The sequence below is a fragment of the Nymphaea colorata genome, chromosome 6 (genome assembly GCF_008831285.2).
Source record: "Nymphaea colorata isolate Beijing-Zhang1983 chromosome 6, ASM883128v2, whole genome shotgun sequence".
In the NCBI taxonomy this organism is placed as follows: Eukaryota; Viridiplantae; Streptophyta; class Magnoliopsida; order Nymphaeales; family Nymphaeaceae; genus Nymphaea; species Nymphaea colorata.
The window spans coordinates 25,080,776-25,093,356 of record NC_045143.1 but is presented as its reverse complement, the minus strand read 5'-3'; the positions used below and the strand labels follow the sequence as shown (position 1 = coordinate 25,093,356).

At 39.1% G+C, this 12,581-nt stretch overlaps 1 protein-coding gene and 1 pseudogene across 1 annotated transcript in view; both read left to right on the top strand.

Moving 5' to 3' along the window:
* Positions 1–619: 619 nt before the first annotated feature.
* Positions 620–4,595, top strand: LOC116256210 (ACT domain-containing protein ACR4-like; annotated as a pseudogene).
* A 3,717-nt stretch (positions 4,596–8,312) lies between these two features.
* The window catches only part of LOC116256640 (carotenoid 9,10(9',10')-cleavage dioxygenase 1-like), a 63,749-nt gene continuing 59,480 nt past the window's right edge, over positions 8,313–12,581 (top strand). Inside the window, exons 1-2 of the mRNA XM_050078482.1 lie at positions 8,313–8,386; positions 10,020–10,164. Of these exons, the coding sequence (XP_049934439.1) occupies positions 8,313–8,386; positions 10,020–10,164 (219 nt within the window). The remainder of the gene's footprint in view (positions 8,387–10,019; positions 10,165–12,581) is intronic.

Below are 12,581 nucleotides of genomic sequence, written 5' to 3'. Positions count from 1 at the left end.
ATATTTATTGTTTTGAACTCAAGTCAGGTTCAATTTATTTAAGTTCATGACATTTTATTTTTTTAATAAAAATTAAAACAATATAAAAGTGTTAAAAATCATAAAAAATTACCGAGATGCTAATATAGATTAACATTTAAATTCGACTCGTTTATTAACAAGTTGATTACATGAATGAGTTCCAGTCCAACCCTAATTAGCTAAACTAGTTGAACACCAGAGCTAATGAGAATGGACAGTTTAAATCAGACCGGATAATTTTAGCCGGGATCTGAACCTGGTCCCTGCCTCACTCAAACTGAGAAGTGGGTCTCTGCTAATACAATTAATTAAGCCAATTATGAGCATTTGTTCTCAACGACTGTTCATTAAATCAATTCTGATTATTTATTCTCTTGTTTTTGCAATTGCCAAATATTCTACGCACACATCACATTAAATAAATAAATGTAGGATATATGTATTTATTTATATATATGAGCCGATAAATTCCATGCTACGTATAAAATTTATTTGTCTGAAAGATGGGAATTTCAAAACTGTATTTTACCAGAGATGGTCCGGATGGGAGGTAGGATAAAGTGAAGTGGTAGGAGGAAGCGTGAAGGAGAGGAGGGTCTGAAGCCTCTCCCCGCTCCTCCTCATTTTGTAGTCTCTGTCTCTTTGAGCTACAGCAACAAGCTTCCTTTGAACTTATCTCAGAGAGAGAGCTACAACCTTCTTTCATTTCGAGCATGGCAATTCACAAATGCCTTCAACTTATTATCGAGAGAAAGAGAGAGAGAGAGAGGGAGAGGATACTAGTTTTTCCTGAGATCGGTGAGAGTTGTTTCTTTGCCTATCGCTGATTTCCACACGTTGGTGGTTTCTACGACTGGTTTTGGGCACCACACTCGAACCTCCTTGCTTCTTTCGAGAAAATTAAAGAAAAAGAAGCAGAGTGCTTTACTCCTTCGTTGATTCATAAGCTATATAATATATATGGATGTCTCGTGGAGTATGGAGGACGAATACGAGAAACTAGTCAGAAGGATGAATCCTCCCAGGTATAATTCTTATCTCTGTTTCTGGTTTACCAATCGCCTGAAAACTACTAATCTCTATTCTTCTTTTGTTTCCTCTTTTTTTACGTCAGGGTGGTAATTGACAATGAGTCATGCAATAATGCAACGGTTGTCAGGGTAGATTTTAATCAATTCTTTTTCTTTTCTATTTGTTTTGGATTTTTTTTTCTTGTTAACTTGTTATATCTATATGGGTTGATGCAGGTGGATAGTGCAAACAAACATGGCATACTTCTGGAAGTTGTCCAGATACTCACTTATTTAAATCTCATTATCACAAAGGCCTACATTTCTTCAGACGGGGTTGGTTCATGGATGGTAATTTTATCTTCGTCTATTTCTTACATAATTTGAGAATCCCATGCGAGCCAAAATAAGTTATTATATTTTGTTGTCCAAAATGAGAAAAGAATCCTATTCTTCAAGTATTTTGAAGTACCAATATTCAAGTATATCTTTTTCACCACAGTTTTAGTTTATTGAGGAAACCTCTTTTGAGAGCTCGATTTCATAGAGAACTGTACTTGTTCTTTCATTGAAGCGTTAGTATCTTTTCTATTTTTGTTCCCCATTAATGTGGACTATAAGGATCTGACTGTTCTTTCCTAACTCTTGTTTCTGTTGAAGTTTTTAATGTAACTGATTCAGAGGGGAAAAAAGTCAGAGATGAGAAGATTTTGGATTGCATTCGAGAGGTACATTTTAATTATCTATATTTCCAACATTTTTGGGGTGAAGTTGAGTTGGAGCTTTTGCTGAATGTTTGCTGCCGATCTGCTTTGTTCATGTTATTGTCTTCATCTACCACCAGCATGCCTTAGAATTTTCAGTTGTTACCTTACCTCTGCTGTCTGCTTGTTCTTGACATTTTGTATAATTTTTGTTTTGAAGTCCATGGAATCTGATTGTCGGTATTTCTACCTTCGGTGAACTTGAATTGTTTGCATTCCCACATTCAGAACACTTGAGTGGTTTGGTACTACTCAGCTAATCTGACCAGTTTTTTCTTTTTTTTATAAAAAAGAAATGCAGTTCCATGGAAATTAGATTTAGCTTCCTTATAATTCAAGATGAATGTATTTAAACGAGTCAGTAGACCAGAAAGTCAACTCTGAGCATGACAAGTTAAGAAGTCCCCATTGACTACACAGAAGCTTGGCCTTCTCTGAGTCTTTTTTTACATGTCAGAATAAATGAACTAGTGGGTTTCTTCGATTTTTCCTCGAATGGGTTTGGTTGAACTAGTCATCTTTGAACACTGCATTTCCTATGCTATGTTAAACCAAGATAACTTGGAATCTAATTGGTTGTTGTTTAAACAGCCAAGCAACATTTTCGTTTTCTACTAACTTTAACTAAGCATGTGATGTTGGGTAACTAAATGTGCAGTCTCTAGGTGAGGATCCCTCTTGCCCCCATACTATGGGAAGGTTCATTGGTATCCAACCATCAAATTCACATCAATTGAGTTAATGGGTACCGATCATCCAGGTTTACTCTCAGAAGTTTCTGCATTTCTTGCCTATCTCAAGTGCAATGTGGTGAATGTTGAACTCTGGACCCATAACACTACAGCTGGAGCAGTGATACATGTAACTGATGAAGCAACTGGTTTGCCTATTAATGACCCACAAAGACTTTCTAGGATCAAGGAGCTTCGATGCAATGTATTGAGAGGCAACAACAGAAGTAGAGGTGCAAGTGCAACTGTTTATTTTGGTCATACTCACACTGAGAGGAGGCTGCACCAGATGATGTTTGCTGACCGGGATTATGAAAGAGGTGATCAAGACTGCATAATTGACAGTCTTAGGCCTCATGTAACCGTTATGGATTGCACTGAGAAGGACTACTCAGTTGTCACCATTCGCTGTAGGGATAGGCCAAAGCTTCTTTTTGATACAGTATGTACTTTGACGGACATGCAATATGTGGTTTTTCACGCAAACGTTGATGCAGAAACACCTGAAGCTTAGCAGGTAATACTGAACTGTGACTAGATTGTCCCTCAGAATTACATCAAGTCAAATCCAGTTCCATAAACTTAAAACTCATTGTGTATTGGAATATGAAAATAGATCCTTCTGTGGATTTTATTAATTGTGAAACAAACCTGATCATTTTCTCAAAATTGTACAAAGTGTCTGATGACATGTCAAACTGAATCATTTTCTTTTTGTTACTTTTTTCATCGAAGGAATACTATATTCGTCATTTAGATGGATGACCTGTAAATTCAGAAGCTGAAAGGCAGCGCCTTGTCCAATGTCTTCAGGCAGCAACAGAGAGAAGAGTTTCAAAGGTCTGTTATTGCAAATACTTCTGTACTTAATTTGTTTCATAGTCCTTGTTTCTGTTAATGTCATTTGTTCCTTGGTATAGGGTTTTGCAGAATATTTTGATTGGACCTGTTAATGTCATTTGTTCCTTGGTATAGGGTTTCCCAGAACATTTTGAATTTTAGAATCAGAGAGACATGGAATTATTGATTAATAGGTTAAGTGAATCTTTTCTCAACTGCATTTGCTATGAATGGATCTTCAATTTCAGCGCTCATGATGAGCAGGTTGTTTTTTATCCTTGAATATTACAGTATTATGGTTCATTGTTTTGGCCAGTTACATGCTTAAAATATCAAACAGAAGGAGTTAGAGTACACAAGGTGGTTTAGAACAACACCCTTTAATTGTCCATATATATTAATTTAAGCAACTGTATAATATCTGCTATCTAGATTTGAGATATTATTTGTGTAGATTTCTTTATTCTCTTTAATCTTAAGAATGAAAAATGCTGTTTTAAGTTTTAACATTTCTTCTTCCTGTGACTGGCCTTATAATTTGGCGTTTTTTATTTCTGTAGCGGTGTACCCTGTAGATGTTGTTTCCCAATTTTTGCTTTTGCCCATATTCTTCCATTCAACACTCATTCCTTCTTAAATTGTTGGGAATTTTAGGGGCTGAAGCTCGAATTATGTGCCACTGATAGAGTTGGCCTGCTCTCGGATGTCACAAGGCTGTTTCGTGAGAATAGCTTATCTGTCGCTAGAGCAAAAGTAACAACCAGAGGGGGCAAAGCAATCAACACTTTCTATGTGTGTGGTGCCTCTAGGCATCCTGTTGATGAAAAGACAATTGACCAGATAAGGTCAGTGATTGGACAAACAATTCTTAAAGTGAGACACAACTCTGCTGGTCTGAACTCTGCTCCTCAAGAATCTAGCACCAAGTTTCTGTTTAGCAACTTCTTCAGGTCCAGATCCCTCTGTACTTTCGGGCTTGTGCGATCACATTCTTGATTTCTTTGTGTCTTCCAGTTAGACTGTTATTATCATCTCTTGTATGTTGAAAGGGAGCATAGAACAAAAGTGGCCAATGCAATTAAGATGTTTCCTGTATGATGTTCACTCACAAGATTTCTGCAGATTGTAGTAACTTGGAACTTTAAGGGAAGGATCCTCGTAACATGAGAATGAGAGGCTATAGGAGGTTGCTTCGACTGACCATGTTGTGTAACCAAAGTGTACATTGATCCCCAATATGAAAGTTGTTATTTGTACATTTTTTTTTCTTTACAAAGAAAACCATTGAGTTCCTTCTCTTATCTTGGAGCTGTGTCATTATTCAAAGGCCACTGGAACCACTTCTTGCATCAAACGCAGCATATATCACTTCCCACAACTGCATGTGGAAATGTGGATGATACATTTTGAGTCATGTTGAAGACCACATGTTTGCTTTGGTGCATAATTTGCAGTCACCTAGCTGTGTGTCACATTTTTCTTCACAGGGTTTGAAGAGAAACCCTGGTCTGAGCCTTGTGGAATCAGCTATTAAACCCTTTAACGGTAACTCCTGGACTCCAAGATGAAGGTATCTCCGAGGGGGTTAGTGCAATGGGCAGGAAACATCTCTTCCTACAAGTAAGAGTTAGGTGTGCTCCATTGGTATGCAAGGAGGCTCTAGATTAATAATAGTTTCAACCTTAAACTTTAAGGGGCACCCATATATAAATAATAAAAGTTAAAGAGGTATTCATACATAAATAAAGCAATTTATTTGGGCTGGTGTACCCAATTGCCCACAAGATTCTAGCACCATGCCAAATGTGGCCGAGAAAGAAAAGCAAAGCAAACAAAGCATGTCCAAACGTGAACCAATCTCTTGGACTACTACGCAAAACACCATCGAATTTCAAAGTAGCTAGAGTAACTAAGACCAATTCAGTTACGTTTTCATGTTTTAATTGAATACTTTTCATTTTGAATTATGATCAAGGGAGAAGATTATTATTTTTACCAAACAAACATATGCGGATAAAATCACTATCTTATAATCTTATACTTTTAACAAGAACATGAGTGCCCCCTTATAGAAAGGAGCTTCACCCTCCTGTAGATCCCTCTTTCTTCATCGATAGTTTGGATTGGGCTCGAAATTAAAAGTAGTTGGAAGATTGTTAGATTTAAATAAATAATAAAAAATTAAATAATGGTAAGAAGGACAATGTTTTCTTTGTAAACTGTTGAGACCAAACTTTTTTTTGTGACTTGGATCATTGAATTAGGTGGGTGACCCTAGCCCCCAACAGGTCTTTGCTTCAACTCTACCTGCTAATCAGAAAGGATTGTTTTTTCCTCAACAAGAGAAAGAAAAAAATAAAATACGAAGGAGGAAAACATGAAAAAACTAAAGTTCCGATAAAATGTCGGGGATACTTTATTCATGTTTACACGATTATCCTTGATATCACGAATGCGGTCCTTTGCGGCCCGAGCAAGCTCTACTAAAGGTCTTCGGGGGCGGCTTTTAGGGCCTGTTTGGTAGGAGGGAAAGGGAGGGATTGAGCAATCCTCCTTTGTTTGGTTGGCTAATTAGAAAGGAGGAAAAGAGAGGGAAATGAGCAAAAGGTGTTTGACTGCAAGGGAAAGGAAAGGAAAGGAAAGGGAGGAATTGTTTAGTGTAAATTTTTTCCCTCCCAAATCAGACGGATTGGGAAGGAAAGGAAAGAAATGTAAGTGGTAGAGTTTTTTATTTTCACACTACCCCTCCTTTTCTTTCCCTCCTTTCTAAATCCATGTGTTATTTAGTCTTTTTTTCCATTCCATTCCTTTCCCTTCCCTTTTTATCCAAACAAACTTTTTTAATCAACTCTTTCCATTCCTTTTCATTCTATTCATTTCCCTTCCCTTTCTCTTCCCTTCCCTTCCCTTCCCTTCCCATTCCCTCCCTTTCCATCCCCTCCTTTCCCTCCAACCAAACAAAGCGTTACGGTCTTTTGGCGGACTTGGGATTTCAAACTCGCAGGTTTTTAGTAACGGTGCTACATCTTTGTTACTTCTGCTGTGCTTGGAGGAATCAGTCTGCATTTTGGAACTCCAATTCAATCAGAGCTGCGTCTTCAATCTGGGGCGACTCAGATTGCTGAGCAGCATGTTAGGAATGGGGGAACGGCGTTGGGTTTGTCGGATTCTCTGAGTGGGCAGGGCACCTGCATAAACGCGATCACTTTGCAATTTCTCCTGGATGTAGAGAAGATTAGGAGATTCAGCTGTATCACGGCAAATTTCTGGCTTATGTGGGTTAAATTCACATTGGTTTCGTGAGTTTTGGATAGATTTCGGGTGTTCTGTTGGGAATTGGGGCGACATCTAGGAATGGAAAATCAAGGTCTCTCGGAGCGGTCCAATGCTCAGCTAAGCTGCTTTTTCAAGTGACATAGGAAGAGGTCAATACAGTAGTTAGGTTACAGTCAGCATATCCAATGCTTGCTTTCCTAGGTCAGAGCTTGCCTTGCTTTCCTGTTACTTGCTTATAGGTCACATAGGTGACTTGCTTTCCTAGCTTCCATCCCTCCTTGACAGCCTTCCCTCCTGACTTGCTTGCCAGGTATCATAGCAAACACTCCTCTCCACAAAAGGAACCCTCTCCGAAGATCCCTTTGCCAAAGGCTTTCCTCGATTTCCTGGCACTGAACGGCCTCAGTCCTTCTGTTTATGATGCGATTGATAACCTTTTTCGATATATAAGGTTTTCTTTCTTCCCTGTTTCTGGCAGTAAACTGCATGCATTTCCTTGTCGATTCCGAAGTCTGTTGTTGGCTTCACTTTATTGCGAGGGTACGATTCCAAACAAAAATGTGGAAATAATTTTTGAATTTATTGAATTTCCTCCCTATTTCGTTTTCTTATTGTAATTTCTAATACAATTTTTTATTAAAGAAATGACATGCGATTTGTGTGATCTGGAAATCTTAAGGAGAATTGGTAGTTTGGTCCTTCTCGTGTTGCGAAATTGACTCTTTTCGATTGCCCCCGGAAGTACCATTTCGATTATGAAATTCTAATATGACCCTGCTAGTGCTACAGTGGAAAAAAAACTGCTAGACATGTCTACGATAATTGGGTCGAGAACTGCTTATTGTAGAGCCGAAGTTTCAGCTTTGTGGCTCGTGGATGAACTTAACTTGTTGGCAATCGCCAGCGCGTATAAATTCGTTTCTGACACCTTTTGGCGACAAAAAAAATAATTTTCTTCTCTAGAAAATGGCAATATAACTGTAACTTATAGTGTCTTGACCTCCACAAAGTACCTCCATTCTTAAACATGTTGGTTCTTTGTCCACCTGTTCCGACAACGTTTTGGTGGTGTGCTAAATTTATATCAACTCTAGATCATTTAGATCTTAGGTCAATCTGTCTTTGGATGGCATAAACTAAATTCAAATTCTTATATCTATTTTATGAAGCTAATAATAAGCTTGTCAGGTTCTGGCGGTTTGCAAGCCAACAAACATTTTGCAATGAGTATTAAGGTAACGCAGAAAAGTTTCAAAAGCATATATGGAGCATTTGAAATTTTGACTACAAAGTTTGCAAATGCATGCATGCCTCTGACTCTCGTTGAAGCATTGAAGTGACTAATGACATATACAAAAAGATGCTTCAGAAGTAGGGGAATCTATTCAAGGAGTATCTCCCCGGAAAGAACATGTTGACATAATTAGATATCTGGATGCAACTTGTGTGGGGCCTGGAGAGTGGAGGCCCCATGACGTAGGTGTGTGAATGGTAATGACCAGGTCCAAGGCTGACCAGGTAACACATCAACTCTGTGGGTCTCAACCTGCCTTATGGTGCACAACACTGGCAAGGAATGCAAATTGAGACAGAACAAAGTAGGGCTTACCTATATAGGTCCATTGGCTATTATCAAAACCTTAGATGTAGGACTATGAGAAAGTATTCTCATGGATGAGGATGTTATTTTGAGTATTGACACTGTGAATGTGACGAGCCAGCCTGGAATTGATTTGAGTGCTTGGTATGGGCGATCCAGATACGCACTGTAATTGACTCTGATTCACACTTAAAAAGGCTAAGCATCAAGATGCCCAGTAGTGTGGAACATGGAGACATAGAACATCAAAAAATGTTCAAAATTTTCAATAAGGGGACTATATCAAGTCCTTTCTGCAGATAGGGTGTTGCAACCACCCTAATTTAGGGAATACATATTGTTGCATGTTTGTACCTAAGTTTGAGTATTGGACCTGATTTCATACCAACTATAAGGACCTGCCACAAAACTGACCTGAATGCCAGGATGGCGGATCTCAACACCTCCCGTAGTCGACTTCTTATGAAATGAGATGCTTATTAGTATTTAGTATATGAGACATGAGTATATGGATCCCTGAAGATTTCTCAAAATCTTCAATGTAGGTATTCTCAAGTCCTTTTTTGCACATAGGGTGTTCCTATATATGAGGGGTCTTTTGTACAAGAACAAGTATATGCGGCCAGGTCTAACACTAAGGCTGAATATATAGTACATAAACTTCACAATCTCACTGTTAGACATTTTAGTAACAATTATATCTCAAGGCGAAATCCTGCAATGATAAATAGTGAAATGCCAGGCGATAGTTGTCTGGTCAAATGCCAGTCTTTCAACAATTTTCTGTGTATGGAGATTAGTTCTTCATAACAATTAACAATAGAGAGAGGATTGCATTCAACGTGTGGAGAGATAGAAGAAGAAATCAGTTACCAAATTTGATAGGATTGCATTCACTGTATGGGGAGTTAGAAGAAGAAACAACCAGTATCATAAAAGGTTTCACTGATGTAACAAGTTATAATATATACACAAACAAATATGAAACTCATAGATAAATATTAGTAGAACACACAGAAAAACACTTTGAAATACATAATACACATAGAAAACACTTTGAAAAAACACAGCAAACACTTTGAACAGAACTTTGAAGGAGAAAAGTCACCTTCCATGGACTAGGCGTACTGGCGCCTAGTCCAGCCTTGGTGGGCCTAGGCGCCAACACCAAACCCGGCGAGGGCTGTCAGCTGTGGACTCATGCCTAGTCCATGACTAAGTGTCGCCTATGCGACGCCTTAACAACTGAGTTCCAGAGTCATATACAACTGGAGGAGGAGTCTCATAATAGTATCAACCAGTGAGGAGTAAAGTTGGACCTGAAGTTGGAAAAATCACTTTTTTATTAATTGCGCATCTTATAATAAGTAATTACTTCACAATGGCACACTTAATGTAGCTTCTCATAATGTTTATCTCTTAAGACATAGCGAATGTCCACTGTGGTGTAAAAGCTGCTTTTGCTATCTCACAAAAAGACACTTTTCTGAGAGTTTGGCTTTTCCTCACTCCTTTCTTTACTTACAAAGTACAGCCGTCCTAATATTTTATGGTTAACCACATGCCAATAGTTGTTTGGCCTCAGTTGACATAAGAGGCATATTGATCCCACATGATTCACCTATCACCACCTCTTTGATAAATTGTCAAAAACAGAAACCTTTCTTCATTGTGCTTCTTGTTTTTTATATCAGCGTTATGTAAAATTCTTATCATGGTCTTTTTCCCCGTTAGTTTTGAATTGTGCATATTTTAAGTAACTGCTTTTGCTTTCAAGGCTTAAACCAGGTTCTGAGACTCTACTTGCAGATGTGGAAGCTGAGCTTGGTTGTAAGCTTGAAAACGTCAACTGGCACCCGGGTTTCTTTGCAATTGCATCACAAATTCAAATTGCCAGGTCTAAGGTCTATTGTGCAGGAAAGGTAACATTGTGATATTCTTGGACATGATTTTAGCTCATGTAGAAACTTGCTGTTAAGACTAAGGTTTCTGTTAAAGATACAAAAAAAGGGGTTTTCTGAAATATTAGGAAGTTAGGGAAGGTCTCTTTAAATGTTTTGTTACTTTTAGTGGACTTCTCTTGTAATTTTCCCTAACCCTAATCTCTTAATAGAGATTAGGGTCACGTAATGCTAGACAACTTTTTGCTGCCTCTCTCTCTCTCTCGTAACATGGTATCAGAGCGGGTGTGGGCGTCGACGGCAGAGTGCACTTTCCGGTGACCTTCTCCGGCGATCACCATCTTCTCCGACGAACAGCCAAGTGAGTTCGTTCCTTTTTTTTTTTTTCTCTCGTTCTCTCCCTTGTCACCGCTACTCCTTATTCCCTCTTATCACCCAATAAGGAGACAGTGAGGGAATAGGGGTTGGGCGTGCCGTGAGAAGGAGGACCTGATCACGCCTATGTGGAAGGCGTGATCAGATCCTCATATTGGTCATATGAAGAGACTATTGTGGATGCAGCGTGACGTGTGACGCTGTGGTTTGTGATGATCGTAAATACAGTTTCGGTAAAGTCAAGCTGCGTGAGGTGTTGTGGATGCTTTGTGGAGTCTATGTGCTGCTTATAAATTCAGGTTTTTGAATATGATCAGATTTTTTCTATAGATCGTGGATACAAATTCAGTAAAGAAAGGCTGCGTGAGGACTGTTGCTGATCCTTAGTACAAGTTTTTGTTTGATTTCGTGGATTTCTTTGACACGTGGACAGGAAGTTTTATGAGAACTAGCTGCTGTTATAAGTGGCAGCAGTCTTCAGTCGTTGGGAGTTCATTCTTGTTTTTGTCATCGGCTAAATCAGATCTGAAGTGACAGTAATTTCCTAGCCCTCATTCTTTAAACGTTTGCGTCAATCTGGTCTTCTTTATTTACTATGGCTGAAAACAGTAAATCTGAAGGGTCTACTGACTACAAGATGGCTGGGAATTCATTCTCTTATGGAACCACGATGAAACTTAATGGCTCAAATTATGAAATATGGTCTAGGGTATTCATAATGTCGGTGGCTGGTCATAGGAAGAAATATATTCTTGAGGAGGATGAACCTATTGAGAAAAAAGGAATATATGCTGCGTGGGATGAAGATAATTATATTGTTATGTCTTGGATTATGAATAGTGTGGAGTCTCATATAGCCCCAACTATTGCATATTATACCAAGGCCAAGGATATGTGGTCTTTCTTGAGAAAGACATACTCGCATGCCACTAATGTAATCAAGATCCTACAACTAGAAGAGGAGTTATGCAACATTCGACAAGGGGATCAGGACCTATCTCAATATTTTGCTACTTTGACTGCTGCATATGAACGGTTAAAGGCTCTTCGCCCACCTTGCCAGCATTGTTATGCATCACACGTTGAGACTGGTATGGTGGCAAAGTTCTTATCTGGCCTATCTTCAGAATACTCTGTGGCAAAGTCTCAAATTCTAACAGGCAGTGAACTTCCAGATTTAGCAGACACGTATAATAGGCTGAGTCGCTTTGTAGCCACTCTTTCTCAGACTACGCATGACATACCAGTCTCTGCACTTGTGATATCAGGAGGACGGGGCCCTAGTTCTTTTGGAGGCACTAGGGGGCGTGGTACAGGCCGTGGTGCTGGACGTGGCAGATTTCAGTGCTCTTATTGTGGCAAAATTGGTCATCTAGAGGACCGTTGTTGGGACAAACATCCTCACCTCAAGTCTAATGTTTCCTCTGGACGTGGTGGAGGTAGAATCACCACAAGCAGAGGTCCTTCTTCATCCCAGGCAACTCATTCAAAGGCAACAATATCTATGGTTGAGTCTTCTACTGATCCTTCTATATCTATGTCATATTCTCTTAACCTAAGTAAGGATGAATATGATCGTGTTCTTGCTCAGAGGTCTGGCTCTACATCTGCCTCTACATCTACCAATGCTGCTGTTGTAGATTCAGCATTCTCTGTTGGTGCTCCTACTGCTGATCCAGGTATGACATGGATGATAGACTCGGGCGCTTCTAGACATTGTTGTAATCAACCACAAAATTTTTCATCATTTGTCAGATTTTCTACACCACAGTATGTTAAGCTGGCTGATGGCAAGTTGTCCCCTGTTTTGGGTAGCGGTGATATTTATCTTCCACATTTAGGCACTATTACACATGTGCTATATGCACCTCAATTTCCTGTTAATTTGATATCTGTGAAGCAGCTAGCTATCGACTTACAATGTAAAGTCATTTTTGAATCTGACTCTTGTTCTTTTCAGGACTTACCAACTGGGAAGATGATTGGTGGCGGCCATGAGCGTGAGGGCCTTTATTTTTTGTCAATCCCAGTTGATGTTGCTGCATCTTCAGTCCCTTCCAAGC